At 39.7% G+C, this 27,360-nt stretch overlaps 1 protein-coding gene and 1 pseudogene across 4 annotated transcripts in view; both read left to right on the top strand.

The window, feature by feature from the left end:
• RPS6KA6 (ribosomal protein S6 kinase A6) overlaps positions 1-27,360 on the top strand; it is a 232,026-nt gene that overhangs the window by 157,947 nt on the left and 46,719 nt on the right. For 3 of the 4 annotated variants that reach the window (XM_036305340.1, XM_036305338.1, XM_036305339.1), the window contains 4 exons: positions 4,254-4,412; positions 12,662-12,823; positions 18,239-18,315; positions 22,315-22,432. In XM_036305340.1, coding sequence (XP_036161233.1) covers positions 4,254-4,412; positions 12,662-12,823; positions 18,239-18,315; positions 22,315-22,432 — 516 coding nt within the window. The remainder of the gene's footprint in view (positions 1-4,253; positions 4,413-12,661; positions 12,824-18,238; positions 18,316-22,314; positions 22,433-27,360) is intronic. The other variant, XR_004966969.1, reaches the window with a different exon arrangement.
• LOC118654258 lies at positions 54-785 on the top strand (annotated as a pseudogene).

The following is a 27,360-nucleotide window of genomic DNA, read 5'->3' as shown; positions in this document are numbered from 1 at the left end:
AAAAGCACCTGGATCCGAGCCTTTCAATGATTTTGAGACTGTGCCTGGTGGAGGAAGGTGAGGCCAGTGTGTCCTTCCCCACCATGACCCTCCCATTGGCTATTGACAGTATGGACTAGGTCCCAATGATGAAGGCTAAAGCCACCTGTGTCTCATGAATTCTCTAATCACAAAACAGACCCAGGAGACCATTCAACATTTTGAGCAACAGGCAGGGTAGAGAGAGATGCTGGCTACACAACCCACAATCGCCTTATCCCCTAGGAGACCAAGTACCTTCAAGTGGCAGAAGCACTCCACAAACTAAAACTACAGAGTGGAGAGATAATGAGAGAAGAGAAGCAGCCAGCCTCAGCCCAGTCCACCCCCAGCAGCAACCCTCACTCTTCTGCTGAGCAGTAGCCTGGAGGTTTGCTCTCTTCTGGCTCTTCCATAGTCTTATCTGGCCCAAATCCTAACACCATGGGTTCTGGAAGTGGGGATAAAGACAGAAACTAGACAGATAAATGGAGCCTCTTTGGACCAAGATCCCTCCAGAAGTCTAATTTGGGAGGTTTTGGCACCCAGCCCTACAGAAGAGCCAAGAAACCTTCTCCAATGCTACTTACCCACGTGCAGGCCACCCTAATGGTCAAAGATCCAACAGCCTTAAAGCTGCCCAGATGGATATCCCACTGATGGAAAGGAAGAAACAACCACCATGGGTCTATAATCTTAAATCCAAGAATAGGATATGCTCACATTCAACAGCTTCTATAGCTTTCTCTTCCAGTGACTCTGGATAGAGGGTGACTTGCCCCCACTTCTCTATTACCCTGATCTGACATAGGAAAGGTTGGGTTTTTTTTGTAAAAAAAAAAACAACAACAAAAAAAAAAACAAAAACCAAAAAAACCTTTTAAACTGAGCCTAGAACTGGAGGTATCATTGTTTTTTGAGAAACTTGCCCTTGTGCAAAGCTTACCCTTGTGTGGGAGAAGCCATTGTATATAGCTTCAATTTAAAGTTAGACTAAATAATCTTAGCCGTAATGTATAGAGGCCTCATCAATTTGTTTCATCATTTAGCCTAGACAAGACCTTGATCATTGCTTATGAGGTAAGTAACATTTGTGTTGTTCCCAAAACAAGGCTTCTTGATGGGAAGTCATGGTGTAGAGGTGCTCACTGACTAGTCTCTGGCCCTCTCTACTGCTGGTGCCTTGGGCTCCAGCCTTGTCAGTGAGGGAACCTGCATCTGTTTGAGATCTGGGCACAAAGAAAAACCAGACTTGGCAGGAACCCATCTCCTGTGTGGAGATTAGTAGAGGCAGTTCTTACTGCCATGCCTCCGGGGTAGTTCTGCTGGGCAGTGCTTCCCTTTCATGTGTCAACAAACACAAGCATTGCATATCCTTTGTTGCACTTTACAATAAGATTAAGTTCATTGCATTTTGGTGGAAAACCATTTAAGGGAAAATATTCAACCTACTGCTTTGGTATATATAAATGGATGTCAAGCTTTTTAAAAGTAAAGATGGTGGTAACTATACATAGATTATATTCTGGATGTTCATATGAAACAAGTGTCACCAGAGCTTGATGTTTTTCTTAGAGGTAGAAGGATGAAAATATTTTTCTGGCAATCATTTTTCCTAAAACAAGCCTCATATCTTGTATAAAAATAGAGGTTACTGAGGAAGGAACCAGGGAAAGCACCTATTTATTTATCCTTGCTATGGACATGTTTGGTCATTGTCCTGAATATTGTATCAAATCCCTGCTAGTCGTACTTCGGAAAGATGGTGTCTACATAGTAAGCTGAGCTGACTTTTCTATAGAGAGGCCCCAGAGTCTAAAATGATGAAAACAATTAATTTATTGGTGTTTTTTCTTATGCTCATATATCTTACTTGTTTTGACAATAAAAATCTGTGCTACTTAAAAAAAAAATAGATGTTTTAAATGCTACACAACCCACAATCGCCTTATCCCCTAGGAGACCAAGTGCCTTCAAGTACTTGGGCTCCAGCCTTGTCAGTGAGGGAACCTGCATCTGTTTGAGATCTGGGCACAAAGAAAAACCAGACTTGGCACGAACCCATCTCCTGTGTGGAGATTAGTAGAGGCAGTTCTTACTGCCATGCCTCCGGGGTAGTTCTGCTGGGCAGTGCTTCCCTTTCATGTGTCAACAAACACAGTATTTTCACATAAGAAAATACTGCTCTCGCCCTAGCCAGTTTGGCTCACTGGATAGAGCATTGGCCTGGGGACTGAAGAGTCCCAGGTTCGATTCCGGTCAAGGGTATGTACCTTGGTTGCAGGCACATCCCCAGTAGGGGGTGTCAGGAGGCAGCTGATAGATGCTTCTCTCTCATCAATGTTTCTAACTCTCTATCCCTCTCCCTTCCTCTCTGTGAAAATCAATAAAATATATTAAAGAAAAGAAAATAATGCTCTTTTCTCTTTAGAGAAGGCAGACAGATTGGCTATTACCTAGATCAGTTTGTTTTGGATAATATGATATGCATTTTGATTAATATCTATAATATGCTAATTGCCGTTATGGTGTCCTAGTAATGGCCAATTAGCATATTGATGCATGCGCAGCAGGGGGTGGGTGGTGGGGCTAAGTTCCTGGGGGTCTGATAAGAGTGCCTGACAGGAGCCCAGACTGCTAAGAAGGAAGAGGAAGCGGCCTCGGGGAGCTCTTCCAATCTCCCTGCATGGACACCCTAACCCAGGCCCACACCCCCGGGGGACGGGAGGCTGACCAGCCAGGGAGAAGACCCAGTCTTTGGAGTAGCTGCAGCCTGCATCTCCGACTCCCGATCTCTTCCCCTGCCACCTCCGCCAGGGGCGCCCACAATAGCATGCCAGCGACCACCCATCAGCGCTCCCGAGGCACACGGGGCCCATGGCCCACTGCTGCCAGGCCCCCTCCACTGGAGCTGGGCACACTCTCCTCCCTACAACTCCAGACCCAGGTGGAGGGAGGCCTGAGCTGCCCTCCAGGGTCAGACCCTTCCACCGGACAGCAGCAGCAGGTCTCTGCAGCTGATGTGTGCTGAACCTGCTGGGGGCGCAGCTAAACCCACCCTCCTAGCCCACCTGGCTCTGCCCTGGCCCATCCCCTACCCGGCTTCAGGAGATTGGAGCCCTGCCCTGAGCAGATACAGCTGTGAAACAGTCATGTACAATGTAAAGAATGGCGCCAAGCAAGAAGGTTTGACAGTTACTCCCCCTTTGGCCTCAGTGCCCGGCTAGAGCCCCCTTAACTCCCTTCCCCCCACCAACACCTCCAGGGACAACCACCGCTACAGGGCTTCTGGCCAGAGCCTGCCCCTCCAAAGCCTTCGGAACCCTCTGCAAAGCTTCCATAGCTACAGTCCCAGGAAACAATCATGCCCTCCTCCCCTAATCAGCACCTGCTACCTGCGAGGGTACGAGTGGGCAGTTGGGGGTGAGCAGGCTGGCCGGGGGGCAGTTGGGGACGAGCAGGCCAGCAGTGGGGGGCAACTGGGGGCAATCAGGCCAGCAGGCAGAGTGGTTAGGGGTGATTAGGCAGGCGGGAAGGTGAGCGGTTAGGAGTCAGTGGTCCCCGATCCCGAGAGGGATATCCGACTGCCAGTTTAGGCCCAATCCTACAACAGTCTTGGACATCCCCGGAGGGTCCCAGATTGGTGAGGGTGCAGGCCAGGCTGAGGGACACACACCCTCATAGCTTTTAAATAGTAGTTTACATCTATCTATCTATCTGTCTGTCTGTCTGTCTGTCTATCTATCTATCTAATCTATCTATGTCACAAAGCCTGAATGAAAGGGTACACTTATTTTTTCAATTTATTTTCTTTGGTATAGTATTTGAATTCAACAAACATTTAAGACACCATGTCAGATAATGGACTGTGGGGAGGATATTAAAAACTAATAATACATTTACTGTCAAAAGGAGCCTTACTATTAGTAGGGAAGAGAAGTGTCTATAATACAGTAAAAGCAATTGAGATAGATGCCATTTGAGAGGTACAGAGTTGTATTTTTTCATTTATATCCTTTGATGAAGTGTAACGTACTACCTGAAAAGTTAATAAAATTATATGTTTAACATGATCTCAGGGACTGTTTAGCCAATTTAATCTTCACTACTATATTGGCAATAAAAAATATATTTTTAACACTAGAGGTTCACTATAAAAGCAAAGTAAATGTAATTTAAACATTTCAGAATTATAATTATAAATAATAACATTTTTAAAATGTGTTCTTTTTTAGGTTTATGATGATGGTAGATATGTTTACCTTGTTACGGATTTGATGAAAGGAGGAGAACTACTTGACCGTATTCTCAAACAAAAATGTTTCTCGGAACGGGAAGCTAGTGATGTACTGTTTGTGATAACTAAAACAGTTGACTACCTTCATTGTCAAGGAGTAAGTTGTAGTTATTTTATTTCCTTTAGTTCTGTGACTTGTATATTCATAAAATTATATGTAGGGTATACCACTTAAAGTGAATTACTTTTTTAGAGAATGTATATTTTATAGAGAACATACTAATAAAACTCATAAAGTAGTGAAGGTTATAGAATTAGGAAGTTGGAAAATGTTATCATTTTGTTCACTCTGCCTATTGACCCTGATTTAGTAGCATATTAGTTTTAAAAGTGGTTTGGATTATGTAATTGAATCTAACCTTGACTTTGAAATTATTAAACCTAATCAATTTTTTTTTTATTGATTTCAGAGAGGAAGGGAGAGGGAGACAGATAGAAACATCAATGATGAGAGAGAACCATTGATTGGTTACCTCCTGCATGCCCCCATTGGGGATTAAGCCCACACCCCAGGCCTGTGCCCTGCCCAGGAATTGAACTATTACCTCTTGCTTCAAAAGTCGACACTCAACCATTGAACAACACTGGTCAGGCAAACCTAATCAAATTTAAAAGTGAAACATAAGAGGATTATCCAAGGATATGTGAATATTACTCATATTATGCTATACCTAACATATAAAGTTCTGGCAATGAAAGGACTTTATTTCTTGATTCTTGCCAACCCCTCTTCCAAATACAGTAAGAATTTTTGATTCTGAACATGTGAAATATCAATCTATTAAAGTTTGTAGTAGTGGATTAGGTCTCATATTTTGCTACCTACCTGTTCATAAAGAAAGCAAATGTTACCAAAAAAGGTCAACTCTTATTATGTACAACTCTAAAAGGAAACATTGTTAAAAATAATTTTAAAATTTAGTTTGAATCAGTTGTAATAGTGGATATGTATGCACATAAGTATAAACAATAAATTAATGATCAACTCAGAATTGGCACAGTGAAAATTCTACATGGTCCCCTTTTATAAATAAGAAAAATAAGCCAGTACTCAGTTTTGTGTCTGGTTTAATGTACTACATTTTTCAATATCCTATCTAATAATAGACAAACAGGGTAATTGACCGTACCTTTGCTACACCTCCCATTGGCTAATCAGCATGATATGCAAATTAACTGCCAACAAAGATGGTGGTTAATTTGCATACGTAGGTGCCCAGCGGCTATCGGCTATCGGAGCCTGCAATCAGAGCTGAGAGGTCCCCTGCCCAGGCCTGACGCCTTGGTCAGAAGCGTTAGGCCTGGGCATGGGCGGAGCCGGGATGGTGGGGAGCAGGAGGGGCATCCAGCGATGGTGGGGAGCAGGAGAGGAGCCCGCTATTGTGGGGTGCTGGGGGTCCCCTGCCCAGGCCTAACGCCTCAGTCAGAGGCATTAGGTCTGGGCAGGGGTGGTGCCAGAGATAGCAGGTAGCAGGGGCGGAGCCAGCAATGGTGGGAGCTGGGGGTCCCCTGCCCAGGCCTAATGCCTCGGTGAGAGGCATTAGGCCTGGGCATGGGTGGAGCCATCAATTAAGGGAGCTGGGGGTCCCCTGCCCAAGCCTAATGACTTGGCCAGAGGCATTAGGCCTGGGAAGGGGCGGAGCCAACGATCATGGGGAGCAGGGGCAGAGTCGGTGATTGTGGGGAGTTGGGGGTCCCCTGCCCAGGCCTAATGCCTCCGCCACAGGCGTTAGGCCTGGGCAGGGGCGGAGCAAGAGATTGCAGAGAGCTGTGGGTCCCCTGCCCAGGGCTAATGCCCCGGCCAGAGGCTTTAGGTGTGGGCAGGGGGGGTTCCAGCGATTGAGGGTAGCAGGGGCAGAGCCGGTGATGATGGGAGCTGAGGGTCCCCTGCCTAGGCCTAAGGCCTTGGCCAGAGGTGTTAGGCTTGTGCAGGGGCAGAGCCAGCAATTGCGGGGAGCAGGGAGGGAGCTGGTGATGGTGGGGAGCAGGGGCTGAACCCACAATTGTGGGAGCTGGAGGTCCCCTTCCCAGGGCTAATGACTTGGCCAGAGGCATTAGGCCTGGGCAGGGGCCAAGCTGGCAATTGGTGTGAACTACAGAGGAAACACCTTTTCTGACCGCTCATTGGCTAAGCTCCCTGTATGCCACTGGTAATATTCTTAGTAACTTGGGTAATAATAATCCAATAAGGTGATCTAGGGTTTTTTACCACACTCCTGGAGAAAAAAAGGAAGATCCGCTGCTGGAGGGTTAAGAAATGTCATATCCTGTCCTAGCTGGTTTTGCTCAGTGGATAATGCCTCAGCCTCCCCACTGCTGGGTCTGGGTTCAATTCTGACTAAGAGCATGTACCTAGGTTGCAGGCTCCTCCCTGGCCTGGGCCCAGGTCAGGGCTCATGCAGGAGGCAACCAATCAAAGTGTTCCTCTCACTTTGATGTTTCTCTCTGTCTTTCCCTTTCTCTTCCACATTCTCTAAAAATCAATGGAAACATATCCTCAGGTGAGGATAAAAAAAAGAAAGAAAGAAATGTCATATCTTATGAAAGGCACATCTTGAAAATGCCTAAAGAAAGTTGTCGTTTTTTCATGGTAAAAGGACTGGAGTCTGTGTTGATGAAAACACCTTGGTGGCTGCGGTGACTGGCAGTGGCTGCAGCAGCAGGGTGATGGGGCTGGTGCCTTCCCCTGATCAGCCCGGTCACCTCCCACAAAGGAAGGCCAGACTCTGGCTTAGGTCTGCTCCCCAAGGGGAGCAGAGAGCAGGGAGTAGGACATCCCCTGAGGGCTCCCAATCTGTGATAGGGGGCAAGCTGGGCTGAGGGACCCCGCCGCCCTCCAGTGCACAGATTTTTGTGCACCAGGCCTCTAGTTATAAAATATGAACTATATATGGCTATTATAATTTAATTGCTTGATTCTTTTTATCAAATCTCTCTAAAATAAAGGATGACAAGCTATTTTGAGAAGAGGACAATGATAAGCATCTTTTCTTTTTAATTTATTTTTATTCATTTATTTAAATTTAATGGGGTGACATTGGTTAATAAGATCATATAAGTTTCAAGAATACATTTCTGTGAAACATGATGTGTATTTTACAAGAGGGCCAAATGTATGGTGACAGAAGATTATTTGACTTTGGGTGGTGTGCATGCTAAGCACCTTTACTTTAGTATATTATTTTAGAAACTTTCAGTTTTTTATGTCAATTAAATAAATTAATGACAGAGATGTATTTAGCATTTCTATATGCCAGGCATTATAAAAAGTGTTATACAGACTCAAATATGAGTAAGACTTGGTCCTTGTCTTTAAAGATCTTTCAGTGTAGTGAACTGCTGATTAAGATAGAACTATATTAAATGAAGTGGATAATAATCAGTAAGAAACTTATAATGTAGAGAATTTTAGAATATTTTGCATATCTAGCATTTTATTTGATTTTTACTTTTTGCTTCTATATTTCTGCTGATAGTTTCATGTATCAAAAGCATGTTTTCTTTTACTTTATTGAGATAGTTATAATAGCCACTTTATTTTTTTTTTTAAAAAAAAATATTTTTATTGATTTTTCACAGAGTGGAAGAGAGAGGGATAGAGAGTTAGAAACATCGATGAGAGAGAAACATCGATCAGCTGCCTCTTGCACACCTCCTACTGGGGATGTGCTCGCAACCAAGGTACATGCCCTTGGCCAGAATCGAACCTGGGACCTTTCAGTCCGCAGGCCGACACTCTATCCACTGAGCCAAACCAGTCAGGGCTATTTTTTAAATGTTTTATGTTTAGTCTTGTAAATTTTGAATAATACATTTTTATCGAGATACAATTCACAAATAACGTTAAGGTTTACAAAATTTATGCATTTATATGCTGCAATATCATTACCACCCTAACTTTAGCTAGCACCTCCATCATATTATTTTGAAAATTGTCTGTATATTTACCACCCCAAGTAATACAATATACAGATGATATATTATAGAATTGTACTAGAGGCCCAGTGCACAAATTCGTGCATGAGTGGGATCTGGCCAGCCCACCTCAATGGGGACCCATCGGGCTGGGATGGCAGGGGGAAGGGCTATGGCTGGCTTGGGGGAGAGGCCACAGATGGTTGGTTGGCTGGTCCTGCCCCCAATTAAGGTGTTTGGGGCAGATCAGGGGCCGGACTGGCCTGAGGGGGGCCAGTTGGGGCGGGATCAGGGTGGTTGGCTGCCATAGTGCATGTCATAACCACCCGTTGTTCTGGTTGTGCCGCCATTCCAGTTGCTGGGATTTTATATATACAGACTAGTAGCCCGGTGCACAAAATTCATGCACATTAAAAGGGAATTAATTGCCCTAACCTGTTTGGCTCAGTGGATTGAGCATCAGCATGTGGACTCAAGGGTCCCAGGTTCAATTCTGGTAAAGGGCATGTACCTTGGTTGTGGGCACATCCCCAGTGGAGAGTGTGCAGGAGGCAGCTGATCGATGATTCTCTCTCATCGATGTTTCTAACTCTCTTTCCCTCTCCCTTCCTCTCTGTAAAAAATCAATAAAATATATATTTTTTAAATGGAATTAATTAGCAGAGATATTTTAATATTGCTGTTTGCCCTTTCTCTATAATAGAAGTGTGAGAGATGAAAGGAAATTATTAAAATATATATGAAAATAATATATAAATTTATTAATAAATAAACAGTAACAAAAGGATATAACAACAGAGGCATGATATAAAAACAAAAAAAATGATATAAAAACAACAGTGATGCAAACAATGACTGATCAAGTGATTAAACTTATTCTAATATCTCCCTATACACCACATTAAGAGTGAAAACACTTTCAGAGTGCTTGACTAATTTCCCTTGTGATGAAGTACTTAGAACTTTAACTGTAACATCACATGCTCTTCAAACTCGAGAGAAAGCAACATATAACTGACCATGTGCAAAAACGGGTTCAGGTAGGAATATGCCTACTTTGTCTAGAGTTTGTCCTTGTGATTTATTAATAGTCATCACAAATGCTGGCATCACGGGAAACCGTCGTCGAATCAATTTAAATGGGAGGCCAGTGTCAGATGGGGACAAATTAATTCTTGGAATCAGAACAGCCTCTCCCTCTGCAGATCCTGTTAATACTTCAGCTTTGATAATGTTAGGTCGTAATTTTTTAATAAACCTGATACCATTACAAAGACCCCATTTACTATTGAGACTTCTCAATAGCATGATGATTGCACCCACTTTCAATTTTAATTTATAACATGGCATTCCCGAAGGAGTAATACTATTAAGAAATTCGATGGGAAAATTTTCCTTTTCAGCATCATCTGTGGAATCAATGGAAGAATCATCACTCAAATATGTGTGAAAATCTCCATCAAGTATATCCAAATTTTCTTCATTTAATTTTTGAACATGCTCATTTTTTAGACAAAGAATTGGACATTTAGATATATGTTAATATTATCTATAGCAGTGGTTCTCAACCTTGGCTGCACATTAGAATCACCTGGGAATCTTTTTAAAATCCTGACTCCTGGGCCTCATCCTCCGGAAATTGTTTCTTTGTTATGGGCTGGGGCCACAACATTAGTAACAAGGAAACAGAATTTCCGGAGGATGGGGCCCAGAAATCAGGATTTTAACAAGATTCCCAGGTGATTCTAATGTGCAGCCAAGGTTGAGAACCACTGATCTATAGATATAGTATTTCCAAAGTAAGCTTCAATAATAGATCCATTACAAATCATTTCACTTCCATGCTTTGCTCCGAGGGTGGATTCCTGCCTGAAACCTGTCCCTGAGGGCTGGTTCCTGCCTGAACCTCATCCTCCCAGAAACAGCTAGGGGAGGGCGCAGCCATTTCCAAGACGACCACTGCAGGACTGATTTCCTTCCGGTTGGACGCACTTCTGACCATGATGTTACACCCAGGGTTTTTATATAAGTAGATTAAAATTTTATTGTGGGTAGCTGCTACAGTGTTTGGACAGGTTCAAGCTTTGGACTGATGAGAGGGCACAGTCCTCTCATTGCCACGTGCAAGTTCCAGCTTGGAGGGCAGGGCCCTCCCAGCACAATTATAGCCAACAGCTATAGTTGTAAGCTTGAACCTATGGTCCGAACACGTGGCCCCACATGCCTGAGTGATGTAGGCTTGATAGAGTTCAGGTGCATGTAGTTGAGTAGGATTGAAACCCAGGAGAATGTTGTAAACAACTTGGTCATGCCCTTACTTTGCCTTGTGGCATTACTGCTATAAAATAAAGACATGACTGTGGGCATGGTCGCTGTCTCTCAGAGAAGCAGCATCCCACCAAGACCCTGCTTTCATTTTCTTGTCTGTCTTTTCTAAGCCTTTCAGCTGCCCCCACTCATGTTCACCCTTGGCGGTGCTGGCACAGCACACTTTATAAAGATATGCCTCTATGCCCTGAGGGCGGGTTCCTGCCTCAAACCCCGCCCTCACTGGAAACAGCACCAGGAAATAGCTCAAGAGAGGGTTCAGCTGTTTCCAAGACAACCCCTGCAGGACTGACTTCCTTCTGCTTGGTCGCCAGACCGGTCGTGATATTACACCACCCAGGGTTTTCATATAAGTAGATACCTAAAACCTGTATAATTTTATTAAGCAATGTCACCCTAATGCAACAGACTGATGAATCTCAGAGGGAAGGATGGTGGCAGAAAGAGATTAACCAAAGAACAAATATGCATATATGCATAACCCATGGACACAGACAATAGTGTGGTGAAGGTCTGGGGGAGGGTGGAAGTGGAGAGTAGGGGGTCATTGGGGGGAAAAAAGGATATCTGTAATAATTTCAATAATAAAGATAAATTTAAAAAATAAAAAAATAAGTTAAATTCTTGTCTTTTAGTTCCAATGTGGTTCATCTTGAATTTAGAATTGATTGATTTTCTTTTTTTCTTGAAACTGTGTTCTATTTTCTTGTCAGTTTTTTTGTGTTTTTTGTATGTCACATAATTTTGGATTGTATACTGCACATTAGAATATTAAATTTTGGAGATTTTTTATTCTGTTATTTTTCTCCAATGATTTTTATTGATTTTCATTATTGTTTTGTTTTAGTGGATAATTTTCTTGTCATTGTTTGCACAGAAAATTCTGCCTTTTGGGTAGCAACGTTGGTCTCTATCTTTCATATTAATACAAAGTACTTTGAGCCTCCTCTACACATTTGAAATTTTTTATTGAATTTATTGGGGTGACATTGGTTAATAAAATTATTCAGGTTTCAGGTGCACAACTCTATAATACATCATCTGTATATTGCATTGTGTGTTGACCCCCAAAATCAAGTCTTTTTCCATCACCATTTATCCCCCCTTTGCCCTCTTCTACACATTGTTGATTCAGGAGCAATTTTTTATTTGTTAAGAGAGAGAGAGAGAGATCAATTATTATATGTGCCCTGACTGAGGATTGAACCCACAACCTTAGCGTATCAGTATGGCACTCTAACCAACTGACTTATGTGACCAGAGCTCAGGGGTAGTTTTGACTTTTTAATTTACAGTATCCCTCCACTCAGCATTAAAGTTTCCCCAGCATCTCTTTTCTGGTTTTTCATGCTAGAAAGACTGTGGGCTTTTCCACGTGTATCTTCACCACCACTGTGTGACACGGAACTGTACTTTCCCCTTGCCTAAAAGCCGTTCATATAGTTCCCTGTATTCCTTCTTTCAGCCAAGTGTGTATTCCCCACCCAAGCCTGTCTGTTTCTCTTCACTCCCCAGTACCTTCGGGTAGTTCATTTTTCTATTACGTTCAGGTTTTATAATTGTTTACTATGGGGAGGGGCATATTAGGTAGGATCTTAGTTCATTATAAACAGAAGTGGAACTGAGAATTGAGTTTTGATACTTTGAAATTGGAAGTTATTAACAAAACTGGTGGTTTGAATAGAAAGCAGAACATCTATCTGATAGATATTATTTTCTCTGTATACTTTCAAGATTATATAGGGCAAAATATCATTTCAACATTGTATGATTAAAAAGTTATTTTCCTTGCCCTAACCAGTTTGACTCAGTGGATAGAGCATCGGCCTGCAGACTGAAGGGTCCCAGGTTCGATTCTGGTCAAGGGCATGTACCTTGGTTGCGAGCATATCCCCAGTAGGAGGTGTGCAGGAGGCAGCTGATCGATGTTTCTCTCTCATCTATGTTTCTAACTCTCTATCCCTTTCCCTTCCTTGCTGTAAAAAATAAATAAAATATATTTAAAAAAGTAATTTTCATAGAAATATATTAACATAAAATGTTTTATTTCACAGACATTTATTTAGCTATAGAAATATAATATTTTTTTCTTTTGTGTTCAAGGTTGTTCATCGTGATCTTAAACCTAGTAATATTTTATACATGGATGAATCAGCCAATGCAGACTCCATTCGGATCTGTGATTTTGGGTTTGCAAAGCAACTTCGAGGAGAAAATGGGCTTCTCTTAACTCCATGCTACACTGCAAATTTTGTAGCACCTGAGGTATTCTTTAAAACTTCAGTTTTTGTTTTCCACTCTTTCCTTTAGTTGAATGTATATAATGACATGTATATGTTATGGTTGCTAAGTAAAATTTGAGTTACCTTATCCATTCTCAACAATAAAGCTATTTAAATCAGTGAATTCTGATAGCCCCTTAGTATAAATATTCAGACTAGAAGTTAGCATCTGAAACCAACTTGAATGTAATAATTAGACTATTTCATTTTCCTGGGTGATGTACTAGTTTAGGAATTTACCCTTTTAGAGCTGGAAGAGAAAGTAGAGACAACTCTACCTTCAATATATTAAATATTAAAAATGAGGAAACTGAGGCTTAAAGTACCTAAATAACATTTTCAAGACCCAGCATTCATTTAGTAATGAAGTCAAGGTAGGTTTTCACATATTTTGGGTTGTGTTGAGCATGAAGTAATTTATACTATTTAGTAATACACATAACATATAAAGGCAGTGCTATCCCTGATTCCTTTTAGGATCTTCAAATTCTTGGAGAAAGTAGCTTCACATGGGTTTTATAAGCAGTCAAGTTTTTCTTGGCAAATATCATTCATGCATAGATCTTGGAGGGAAGAGCCAGGAAAGGTGAGGCTTCAGTGGTTCTGACAAAGGAGGCAAAAACATAAATGGGGTTAAGATAATCTATTCAATAGTGTTGGAAAAATTGGACAGATATGTGTAAAAAACTGAAACTAGATCACCTTCTTACACCATACCCAAGAATGAACTCAAACACTTAAATACAAGTCAAGAAACCATAAAAATTCTAGAAGAAAATATAAGTAGTAAAATCTCAGACATTTCCTGTAGCAATATTTTTTTCTGATATTTCCCCTCGGATGCTCTGCTTTCTATTCAAAACCACAAGTTTTGTTAATAACTTCCAATCTCTCCCTCCCCCATCTCTCTCTCTTTCTCTCCCATCCCACTCACTTTCTCTCTCTTTCTCTCTTTTCCTTGGGTATGGAAAACAAAAGAAAAAATTAGGAGATGGGACCAAATCAAACTAAAACATTTTTGCACAGCAAAGGAAACCATCAACAAAATTAAAACACAACTCACTGAATGGGAGAACATATTTGACACTGATAAGGGGTTAATATCCAAAATTTATAAATAACTTATAAAACAACACCAGAAAAAATCAAAGAATTGAATTAAAAATTGGGCAAAGGATATGAATAGACACTTCTCCAAAGAGGACATACAGATGGCCAATAGACATGAAAAGATGCTTAGTGTCACTAATCACCAGAGAAATGCAAATTAAAACCGTAATGAGATATCAGCTCACACTTGTTAGAATGGCTATGGTCAATAAATCAAAAAACAAGTTCTGGTGAGGATATGGAGAAAAGGGAACGCTCACGGATTGTTGGTGTGAATGCAGATTGATGAAGCCACTGTGTAAAGCCGTATGGAATTAACTCAAAAAATTAAAAATGTAACTGTTTTATGACCCATTAATTCCACTTTTGGGAATTTATATGAAGAAAGCCAAAACACAAATTTGAAGGAATATATGCATCCCTATGTTCATTGCAGCATTATTAACAATAGCTAAGATTTGGAAGCAGCCCAAGTGTTCATCAGTAGATGAATAGATAAAACAGCTATGGCACATTGACACAATAGAATACTGCTCCTCATAAAAACACAAAACAAAAAATCTTATCCTTTGAGACAGCATGGATAGACCTGGAGAGTATTATGCTAAGTGAAATAAGCCAGTCAGAGCAACACAAGTACCATATTATTTCACTCACATGTGGAATCTATTGAACAAAATAAATTAAAAGAGAACCAGACTCATTAATACCAAGAACACATTGATAGCTGTCAAAGAGGAGGGTGGTTGGGAGGCTGGGTGAAAATGTTGAAGGTGTTAAGCAGAAAAGAAAAACTCATAGTTTCAGACAGCAGTATGATAATTACCAGAGGGAAAGGGGTGAGGTGAGGTACAAAAGGATAAAGGGGGATAAATGATGATGAAAGGAGACTTGACTTGGATTGGATATCTGACTTGTGGCGGTGAAACACAATGCAATATACAGATGATGTACTGTAGAATTGTATGCCTGAAACCTCTATAAACTTATTAACTAAAGTCACACCAATAAATTCAGTAATTTTAAAAAAAATGCTTTGAAGAGTTTTATTATCAAGTGATGAAGCCTCTGCTAGTAATCAATGAATATATATAAATTTTTATGAATGACGTTTTTGTTAGAGTTGTCCCTGAAATTTCAGACTCTTAAAAAAAATTAGTAATGGTATATGTGAAATGAATTATCTTTTAAACTTAAATTAGAAATATTCAAGCACCTATGCAGATATTTGAATATAGTAACATTATGGGGGTATAAATTCATTCCTTCATTACAGTGCCTAAAGAGTCCTTTTTCTCTAACATATAAGATAATTATAGCCCTGGCTGGGTAGTTCAGTTGATTAGAGCATCATCCCAATACACCAAGGTTGCTGTTTAGATCTCCAGACAGGGCACATACAAGAATAAACCAACAAATGCATAAATAAGTGGAACAACAAATCAATGTTTCTTTCTCTCCTTGTCTCTGCATCTCTCTCCCTCCCTCGACCCTCTCTTTCTCTCTCTTTCTCGCTCCCCAATCCCTTTCTCTCTCTCTCCTCTCTCTCCCACCCAACTCACTTTCTCTTTTTCTCTAAAATCAATAAATAAAAATTTAAAAATAAATTGATTACAATTTCAACTTAAAAAGGAGGAAATAATATTTATTCACTTTTTATATGTATTAATTCAATCAACTTCTTAAGATTTACATAGTAGATGTGCTTTTCTACTATACCTATGTCACAAAATTAATATCTCTCTAAAATGTTTTATTTTATAAATGTAAATCCATAATAGTACTCAACTGATATTTAATGTCTCCTGATATATAAGAATTATCCTGAATTGAATGAACTAATAATAAATTGGTTGGATGTTGTTCCTGCAGCACTTTGTAAAAAAATGAGTGTGAATTTACTCTGCATTTTTCTCCTCTGGGCTGGATGTTTTGCTCCAAATATGAATTAAGTTGAACTTTAGAACAAAGGGAATGAGAATCTATGTTTATATTATTTTTTGCTAACTTTGGATACCAAATGAGAAAGAAGGCAATGGCATTAAATACTTTACTTCTGACTTATGTATTCTTGTATTTAACTTGATGCAAGTAGGAAAGTATTAAACACATGTTCTGCATTGTACTCTTTCACTCATCCCACTACCTTGCCTTGTTTCTTTTATGGCTATGCTAGAGGCCAGGTGCACGAATTCGTGCACAGGTGGGGTCAAGCCAGTCCTCCCTGATTGGAGCCGATTGGGGCAGGACTGGCTGGGGAAGGGGCCGCAGGCAGTTGGCTGGCCGGCCCCGCCCCCCAATCGGGGTGGGGGGGGGTACTGATCAGGGCCACAGTGCGTCAAAGCAACTGGTCATTCCGGTCATTCCAGCGGTCCAGCCATTTGGTATATATATATATATATATATATATATATATATATATATATATATATATATATAGAGAGAGAGAGAGAGAGAGAGAGAGAGAGAGAGAGAGAGATGTTCTTAATATTATAGAGCTTTGAGACCCACTCTAGAGAAAAAGTGGACTCCCTTTTCTTTGCCCATACAAAATGGGTTTAAGTGTGTTGTAAATGTGTAAAACAAGGTTTTCATGATTGATGCTAATTAGATTAAGCACTATCATGCCTTCTGTGCCCTTTTTCTCATTAACTAGGAAGGTTATGAGTGTGTGAAATATTTGTAGTTGACTCAAAGAGTAACCCTCACCTATCCAACAAGTTCTTGGGCAGTCTTTTGACCTTGGCTGCAAATTGGAACATTTAAAAAATACTCTACTATCCCTGACTGAGCATTGTCTTGATACGTCAAGGTTGTAAGGTTGTGGGTTCAATCCCAATCAGCATACATACAAGAATCAACCAATAAGAGGACAACAAATTGATGTCTCTCTCTCTCTCTCTCTCTCTCTCTCTCTCTCTCTCTCTCTCTCTTTCTCTCTCTCTCTCTCTCTCCTCTCTGTAAATAAATTAAAGTTAAAAAGAGATTTAAAAAATACTGTCGTAAGGGAACCATGGAAAATATGATGGTGATGTCCAGAACCATAAGAATATATGAGAAAAATAAATGAAATAGGTGGTGGTGGTGGGAAGCAGGAGAGGTTTAAGTTTTACTAAAGGATGCCAACTTGGGTTTACCATGATATGAGTAGTTTAACTGTACCTCATTATTTATTAAGGGTTTTTGTAGTCCCTACATGAATTATTTACATAAGCCAGTTATAGAAGTATTTGATAGCCTCTCCAGCTTCTCAAGTTTGCACATATGTGTGTTCTTAGAAATCCAATTTAACTAGAAAAAAATTATATCTTGAAATTTAAATTAGTTGCTCATTATTCATGTCTGGCAATTGTCAAAACCAAACATTAATGTATTGAGCCTCTTATAAATGTCCAATCTGATGCTTACACAGCCCACATTGTTAACGCATTAACAATGTTTCTATTTTGTTCCTGTGCCTAAAGGTTGTAGCAGTGGGCTTATTCTTCTGAATAAGAAAGCTTCATTTCATCTATTTTCTAACAAACTTTATTAACCTCATGGGGAAAACTCACATGAATATATAATGAATATATTATTTGATTTTTATTAACACTAGTGCCAAGAGCAAAAAACAGCTACCTACGTAAATTATTGTATGAAAAGTTAACGAAACCATTTACAATTTATCAAATGTGTATTTGTAATCCAGAAATATACTGATCTTTTCAAGACATAAGCCTTGTATATAAAACAAAAATTAATCTTTCATAAGATCATATATTATCTCACCATCTCGTATGTCGCAAGGAGGCAGTTACAGATATTATAAGCCCAAGCTCTAGAGTAATTATACCTCCTCCACTACTTACCAGTTTTGTGGTATTGGGAAAATTACTGAACATTTGCCTCAGTTTTTTCATCTTTAAAATAGAAATAATATCTTCCTTATAAAGTCAGTGTTAGGATTAAAGATAGTGCTGTGTGTAATATATATTAAGGTTTTTGTACATATTAATCTTAAATTTTTATGGCTCTATTTGTTTTTTCTAAGAGTAGAAGTGAAAGTTAAAATATTACAAGGTTGTTTTTTGTATGGTCCATGTTACTTACTCACTTTATTAATAGCCATTTATTCCATACTTGCTAATAGCAGAAGATTTTTGCCTTTAACATTACAAGAATCTATTTTTAAAATAATCTGTTTTTAAATTGTGAACATTTGTGAGATTATTAGAAGCACAACTTTCATTCAGATGAGATAAAGGAATTTATACTGGGTAATACCAGATAATTATTTCTTTCTCAGGTTCTTATGCAACAGGGCTACGATGCTGCTTGTGATATTTGGAGTCTAGGAGTCCTTTTTTACACAATGTTGGCTGGGTAAGAAACCTTATATATTCAAAATAATTCACATCAGTATTTGAATTTCACCTGTATATTTTCATCTAGAAAAAGAACGAATGAAAATAACTTTAAGGAAAATTCTACTCACACTTCAAAATATTGTATATTGTTTTCTTATAAAATTGAAAAAAAACATAAATGTGTTTAATGAGGCAATATTCATATATATAATTTTACAAGTTTTCAATTGATATTGAATTATTTTTTAAAATTTAATTTTAATTTTATTTTTTGAATCCTCACCTGAAGATATTTTTCCATTGATTTTTAGAGAGTGGAAAAGAGAGGGAAAGGCAGAGAGAAATATCAATGTGAGAAAGAAATCGATTGGTTGCCTCCTGCACATGTCCCAACCAGGGCCAGGCTGGGGAGGATCCTGCAACCCAAGTAGGTGCCCTTGACTAGAAAGAACCCAAGACCCTTCCATCTGCAGGCCAATGCTCTATCCACTGAGCCAAACTGCCTAGGGCTTGAATTAATTTTTTTTAAGTACTTGAATCTGGCTCTCCTGCCACTAGAGATTTAATAAGATTGAGCTTTATAACGAATCTAAATAGTAACAGAATGCTAAATTACAGAAACACACAGTTGCCTTCTCTTGAAAGGATAAAATCCTACTAAACAAAGTAATAAATGGATTATGTTAGTTAATGTTAGAAATTTACAAGTCTTGTTTTGCTCTAATTATTTTTATTTAGGAGTAAAAATTTATGGCTATAAAAAAGGCTGTATTTAAAAAAATCAATGCATAGAATGGAATTTGAAGAATTATAATAAAACTAGAGGCCCAGTGCATAAAAATTTGTGCACTCGGGGGGGGGGGTGCCTCAGCCCAGCCTGCACCCATTTGCAGTCCAGGACGCCTTGGGGGATGTCCAACTGTTGATTTAGGCCCACTCCCCAGGGGATCAGGCCTAAGCTTGCAGTCAGACATCCTTCTGGCAGCCAGGGAGCCCTTGGGAGATGTCCAACTAAAGGCTTAGGCCCCCAAGGGATCAGGCCTAAACTGTTAGTTGAACATTCTTAGTGCTGCTATGGAGGTGGGAGAGGCTCCTGCCACCACCTCTGCCCTGGCCAGCCATGAGCCAGCTTCTGGCTGAGTGGCATTCCCCATATGGAAGTGCACTGACCACCAGGGGGCAGCTCCTGCATTGAGCATCTGCCCCCTGGTGGCCAGTGCACTTCATAGCAACTGGCCATTCTGTTGTTCAGTCAATGTGCATATTAGCTTTTTATTATTATTATATAGGATGTCCCTATTTCCCCCCTTTTGCCCCCTCTACCCAGCTCTTGCCCCCCACTTCTCTCTGGCCATCACCACCCTGTTGTCTGCGTCCATGGGTTGTGCATATATTTTCTTTGGCTAATCCCTTCTTTAAATTCACTTCTTTAAATTTTTATTTTCAGATAAGTGCTTATAACTGCACTATTATATATTTTCTATTATATCATTTAGAGTTAAGATATTTTTAATTGAACCCTTGTAAATTTTAGCATAATTTAATAAATTATGCTAGAAGCAATTAGGAGATTTTTCATGTAATGCAGATACATTTCAATTAATATTTTATTAATTTTTAATATTTTAATTTGAAATAATCTCATACATGTAAAAAAACTATAAAATACTACAGCATATTATATGTACCCTTCACCCAATTTCTTAGGAGTTAATAATTTAAACATAACCATTATACAACTATCAAAATTTGGAATATATTTTTCTTATAATCTCTTTAATGTTACTTAATTCATTTACTTTGTTTTTGTTAATCTTCCCCCAAGGATATTTTTCTATTGAATTTTAGAGAGAGTGAAGGGAAAGGGAGAGACACATTGATTGGTTGCCTCCTGCACATGCTCTGATAGGGACTGGGGATCAAGCCAGCAACTGAGGTACATGCCCTTAACGGGAATCAAACCTGGGACCCTTCAGCCCATGGCTAATGCTCTATCCACTGAGCAAAAAAGGCTGCAGCTTAATTCATTTACTTTTAATCTATATGTGTCTTTATATTTAAAGTGGGTTTTGTTTTTGATTCACCCTCATAATCTGTCTTTTAATTGGTGCATTTATGCCACTGACTTTCAGAGGGCTTACTGATAGAGTTACTGCCATATCTGGTGGCTTCTGGGGCTTCCAGGGCCCACCTGCCTGCAGCCCGGGACCGGATCCTATGACAGGCGGCAGGCAGGCGGCTTCTGGGGCTTCCAGGGCCGGCCTGCGGCCCAGGACCAGATCCGATCACGCGCAGCAAGCAGGCAGCTTCTGGGATAGCCCACGGGGGCCTGGATGGCGGTTAATTTTCATATCTTGCTGATTAGCCAGTGGGAGACGTAGTGAAGGTACAGTCAATTACCATGTTTGTCTATTATTAGATAAGATTGTTATGTATTTAGGTTTGACTTTTTAGAGAAGGCATTTAGTATAATTAAAATATGCTTGATATAACGGAAGATTTATACATATGAAATCATCACACAATTATTTATTGGCTTGATGATCATTACATATGTCATTGTATTCTATGTATTTTATTATTGTTTTAGATATTTTTTAATTGGCTTTAGAGAGGAAGAGAGAGGGAGATAAAAAACACCAATGATGAGATAGAAACAATGATTGGTTGCCTCCTGCACACCCAACACTGGGGATCCAGCCCACAACCAGGGCATGTGCCCTGACCTGGAATTGAACCATGACCTCCTGGCCCATAGGTTGAGGCTCAACCACTGAACCATGCTGGCTAGGCTCCATGTACTTTTAGATATATTATAAAATTCTGCAAACTATTTAGTTATAGCCTAAAGTAAGTGGTAAAGTTAAGAATAGCTAAAGTTTTCACATGAAACAAGGGATAACATTTCTGTATTGCTGCTTTCAAATATTTACTTTATGATACACAAAAAATAAATGTTAGTGTATATATGTGTGTTTAGTGTTATATCAACTTTAATTATTACATGAGGAATTAAGACATTAACATGTTAAGAAAATTTCTCATACTTTTTAACAGTAAGACTTTTCATTCCTAAATTTGAATACTATTTTCAGTTTCATCTGTTAAAATGGTACAAAACTGATCACTTTCTGTCATTCTATAATTAATTTTAAGCTATTTTAACATTATACAAGGTATTTGTCTCTCTTCCTTTCCATTAATATTGATCCACATAATAATTTTAATGCTCTAGAGCAGTGATGGCGAACCTATGACATGCGTGTCAGAGATGACACACGAACTCATTTTTTTGGTTGATTTTTCTTTGTTAAATGGCATTTAAATATATAAAAAAATATCAAAAATATAAATCTTTTGTTTTTACTATGCTTGCAAATATCAAAAAATTTCTATATGTGACACGGCACCAGAGTTAAGTTAGGGTTTTTCAAAATGCTAACATGCTGAGCTCAAAAGGTTCGCCATCACTGCTCTAGAGGGTTTTTTGTTACACTGATATAAATATTTAACTAACGTTTTTTCGTGGACATTAATTGAAATTATTGTTAACCTGTTTTCACTGATAATATTTATAAAATTCTAATGAATAAATTTGAATCAATAAAATAAACGCATTTCTATGAATATATAACATTAACAATTTCCTCATGGTAGGTATATTAGGTTTGTTGACTTATGCCCGGGAGAATACAAAATGTGCATGTTTTATTGCAGTCTGATTTTAAGACTAACTTTACATGAAAAGCCACATTTATTTTATTTTACATGGATTAACTGATCAAGGGCAACAAGACTTTGATATAGACAAAATTCTTCATTTTATTAAATAATTAATTAGGATTAAGTTCATTATTTGAAGTATCAAATTTGATGTGCACAGTGAAGGGAATTAATAGATAATATTCTAATTTGCTAGATTAAATATTTGCATGTAGTCATATGCTCATCACTTTCAATTGTATTTCATATGTATAGTAGGCCCTATGTTTATTAAAATCTATTTTATTAATAGCTATACTCCATTTGCTAATGGCCCCAATGATACTCCTGAAGAGATACTGCTACGTATAGGCAATGGAAAGTTCTCTTTGAGTGGTGGAAACTGGGACAATATTTCAGATGGAGCAAAGGTATAAATTATAAATATGTTTGTTACATTAATCTTAAATTGCTGAAATCTTAAAGTTATAGTCCAGTGTGCATGTGCAAAGTATATGATGGTGTTATATGTCAGCATTTGTTTTTTTCTTCTTTTTTTATTGTCTAAAGTTTTACATTTGTCTTCTTTTTCCCCAACTGAACCCCCCCCCCAGCCATTCCCATCCCAGGAAAGCCCCCACCACCTCAATGCCTGTGTGCACTGAATATGCTAATATGCATGCATACAAGTACGTTGGTTGCTCTCTAAACCCCCTCCCCTACCATTGTCTCTGGACCTATGCTTGTTCATCAGATTATGTTGATCATTATATCCCACATATGAGTGAGATCATGTGATATTTATCTTTCTCCAACTGGCTTATTTCGCTTAGCATAATGCTTTCCAGTTCCATCCATGCTGTTGCAAATGGTAAAAGTTAATTCTTTTTTATATTGACACTAGAGGCCTGGTGCACAAAAATTTCTGCACTCGGGGGGAAGGGGGGTCCCTCAGCCCGGCCTTTGCCCTCTCGCAGTCTGGGATCCCTCTGGAGATAACGACCTGCTGGCTTAGGCCTGCTCCCGGGTGGCAGAGGGCAGGCCCAATCCCTAGGTGTAGCCCCTGGTCGGGCTCAGAGCAGGGCCGATTGGGGAGTTGGGGTGCCGCCCCCTGTCACACACAGAGCAGGGCGGATCAGGGGGTTGGGGCACCGCCACTGTCACACTCAGGGCAGGGCTGATGGGGAGGTTATGGCTCTACCCTATCACACACAGAGCAGGGCCCATGGGGGGGGTGGTTGGGGTGCTGCACCCTGTCACACACAGAGCAGGGCCCGTGGGGGGGGAGGGGGTTGGGGTGCCACACCCTGTCACACAGAGAGCAGGGCCGATTAGGGGGTTGGAGCACTGCAGCCTGTCACACACAGATCCACAGGGCATTCAGGGGGGTGGGGAGCTCCCCCCTATCAGGCACAGAGCAGGTCTGATCAGGGGGTTGGGGCTCCTTCCCCTGTCAGGAACAGAGCAGGACTGATAGGGAGGTTGTGGCCCCGCCCCCTGTCACACACAGAGCTGCAGGGCGATCAGGGGGTTTGGGCGCTGCCCCCTGTCATGCTGATCCCGGTGCCGGGAGGCCTCACAGCTCCACTGATCCTGGTGCTGGGAGGCATATTACCCTTTTACTATATAGGATAGAGGCCTGGTGCACGTGTGGGGGCCAGCTGATTTGTCCTGAAGGGTGTCCTGGACCAGGGTGGGGGTCCCCACTGGGGTGCCTGGCTAGCCTGGGTGAGGGGATGATGGCTGTTTGCAGCTGGTCACACACCCTTCAGGGTGGGGGTCCCCACTGGGGTGCCTGGCCAGTCTGGGTGAGGGCCTGAGGGCTATTTTCAGGCTGGTGGGTGACTTAAGCTCCCAACTGCTTCTTTTTTTCTTTTTATTCTGGGCCAGCTTTAGCTCTGAGGCTCCAGCTCTTAGGCCTCTGCTGCTGAAAGCAGGTTTCTGGCCTTTGTTTACCTTCTGTATTTGAAACAATGTTGCGATCCTGCTGGTTGAAGCCCGGTGACTAAAGCAGGTTTCTGGGGTTTTGTTTAGCTTCTATATTTGTAACATAATTGCTTAGAGTTGCAGCTCAGAGGCCAGCAGCGGCAGGCGGGGAACATTGGAGTCCTCCATCACTGAAGCAAGCAAGCCTCATGTTCGCTTTAAGCTGTCTGGCTGCCGGCCGCCATCTTGGCTGGCAGTTAATTTGCATATCGCCCTGATTAGCCAATGGGAAAGGTAGCGGTTGTACGCCAATTACCATGTTTCTGTTTTATTAGATAGGATAGTATTCCATTCTGTAGATGTACCACAGTTTTTTAATCCACTCATCTGCTGATGGGCACTTCAGCTGTTTGCAAATCTTAGCTATTGTAAATTGTGCTGCTATGAACATAGGGGTGCATATGCTTTTAAGTTAATTCACATGTATGTAGTGATTGAACAAAACAATGGCTGACTTTTTTTTCTCATGCTTCTTCTTTGGGCAACATTCCTATTTTATTAGTTTATATGTGTTCAGGGAATACAAAATAGTTGCAGTATTAACCAAAACTACTCAAAGTCACTAATCATCCAAGAGATGCAAATCAAAACGACAATGCCATACCATCTCACACCTGTCAGAATGGCTATCATCAACAAATCAGCAAACGACAAGTGCTGGTGAGGATGCGGAGAAAAAGGAACCCTGTGTTCTGCTGGTGGGAATGCAGACTGGTGCAGCCACTGTGGAGAACAGTATGGAGTTTCCTCAAAAAACTAAAAATGGAAACTCCCATTTGACCCAGTAATCCCACTTCTAGGATTATATCCCAAGAAACCAGAAACACCAATCAGAAAGGGTATATGCACCCCTATGTTCATAGCAGTACAATTTACCATAGCTAAGATTTGGAAACAGCCTAAGTGCCCATCTGCAGATGAGTGGATTAAAAAACTGTGGCACAGCTACACAGTGGAATACTATGCTGTGGTAAAAAAAAAAAAAAAAAAAGTTCTTACAATTTGCAATAGCATGGATGGAACAAGAGAGCATTATGCTAAGTGAAATCAGCCAGTCAGAGAAAGATAAATATCACATGATCTCACTCATTTATGGATAATGAAGAACAACATAAACTGATGAACAAAAACAGATCCAGAGACAGAATCATCGATCAGAACGTCAAACCTCAGAGGGAGGGTAGGGGATAGTGGGGGTAAAAGGGAGAGATCAACCAAAGGACTTGTATGCATGCATATAAGCCTAACCAATGGACACAGACAACAGGCGGGGGTGAGGGTATGAGTGGGGGGGGGGGTAATGGGGGATAAGGACACATAGGTAATACCTTAATCAATAAAGAAATTAAAAGTCAAAAAAATAAAAATGTAAATATACTGAAGAAAAAAGTGTACTTAAGCCAATTAAAGTTGCTTTCTGTATGTAGTGTGCTTTTTATGTCATTTCTTCTTTACTACAGATATTGACTAGTGATTATATAAGCAGCTTTTATACTATTAAATATTCTTAGAGAATATATAAACTTTGTATCAATACCATCTAGATATTTATTATTGATGGCTTAGAGATGTCCAATAAAAATATAATGTAAGCCATATATGGGATTTTAAAATTTCTAGTTAGCCACATTAAAAAACAAAAAGAAAATGGTAAAATTAATTTAGTAACAATATATTTAACCTGGTATAGTTGAACTATTTTACATTTAATCAACATAAAAATTAGTAAAATATTTTACATTCTTTGTTCATTTTAAGTCTCTCAAAATTTTGTGTGAATTTTATTCTTACAGCTTATCTGAGTTTAGAGTACCCACATTTTAAAGGTGCTTAATAGCCACATGTAACTCGTGGCTGCTGTATTAGTGAAGTTTCAAAGTAACTGGCTTTATTTAATTTGGGAGGGGGGGGGGGGATGGTCAATTCTTGACTACGGATTGTTACCTTTCTAATTTAAAAAATTTAACTTTTAAAACAAAAGCCCAAAGGTTGTCAGCATGTGTATTATAGGGCCTTGAGGCTTTTAAGCTTCATTTGAAGTAGAAAACACTTGAAGAAAAGGTATTGCTTATGTTTAATATCTGCTAATGATAAAACCTAATTGTCTCAAGAACTCTAGTTAATCTGTAGGGTATATTATGGAGTAAATCTCATATCCTGATCATTGTAGAATGTGATTGCCCACAGAAAAACAGAGAAGGGATTGTGTTTGGATCTTAGCCATAATAACACAGGTGTGCTGTGTGGTGTGGTAGAAGGAGCACCTGATTAGAAGTCAGAACTGAGTGCTAATTTTGATCTACTAATTAGCTGCTTTAGTTTTCTCATCTGCACAATGTGGAGACTAAATTCTCCCTGTGGTTCCTTCTAACTCCAAAATTCCATTTCTGTGCATTTTGGTTTATTTATAATTTGCCTTATTTCCCTTTGTAAAGGGGTTGAAACTACTAGTATTATTCATGAACCATTATGTATTTTCTAGTCAGCCAGTTTGTGCATCACAAAACCACATATTCACAAGGAACAATTCCAGTGTGTGTGTGTGTGTGTGTGTGTGTGTGTGTGTGTGTGTATGCCTCTTGCTTTCCTTTAAAAATGTAACTGGCAACAGTGAATAAAATGCTGAAATACACAGGAATTTATATGCCAATTGTGCTTATATTTTTAGTTGTGTGTGGTATATGCTGTCATATAATAACAATTGTTTTACTTAATTATAGTTCCTTACAAGTTATATTTCCCTTTGAATACTTTTCTTTCTCTTGGTTAGTACCACCACCAGAAGCATACAGAAGATGCTTCTACATGCCTCCTGTCCATAAAGAGTTACTAGACTTTGTTTATTCAGTTAAATGGTGGGGGTCATAGTGGAAGCCATGTTAGCTTTGTGTATCTTATTGCTACAATAGTTTCAGCTAACTCCTCAACTCCAAACCCAGGCTTAGAGAACATTGGAATTGGTGCTTCCCTTTTGTAAACAAGTGGAGACAAGGAGAAGAATCTGGCAAACAAAGTAAAAGTAGAAGAGGCAAGAGAGCAATGAAAACGCCATGGCTTCACTCCATATTAAAAATAAACACAATAACACCTGATGAATTAGAAGACTATTCTATCTAAATTTTAGACTATTAAAAATAAGTAACATATTTCTTATTTCAAGTACATATACAATTAATTACCAACTCTTCCCTTGCCTCCTTACAAAAAAAAATTAATACTTTTTATCTTACTGTGTACCCATAACAACATTTTATGTGCTTTATTAGAGCTATTATTACATTCTCCCTTGTCATATATTCATTTGTGTACATTTTTAATCTCCTCACTGGGGTGGTTTTAAATGTCATATTCATTTTTATGTTTTCTTATTTTT

The sequence above is a fragment of the Myotis myotis genome, unplaced genomic scaffold (assembly GCF_014108235.1).
Source record: "Myotis myotis isolate mMyoMyo1 unplaced genomic scaffold, mMyoMyo1.p scaffold_m19_p_4, whole genome shotgun sequence".
In the NCBI taxonomy this organism is placed as follows: Eukaryota; Metazoa; Chordata; class Mammalia; order Chiroptera; family Vespertilionidae; genus Myotis; species Myotis myotis.
This window is presented reverse-complemented; position numbering and strand designations above follow the sequence as displayed.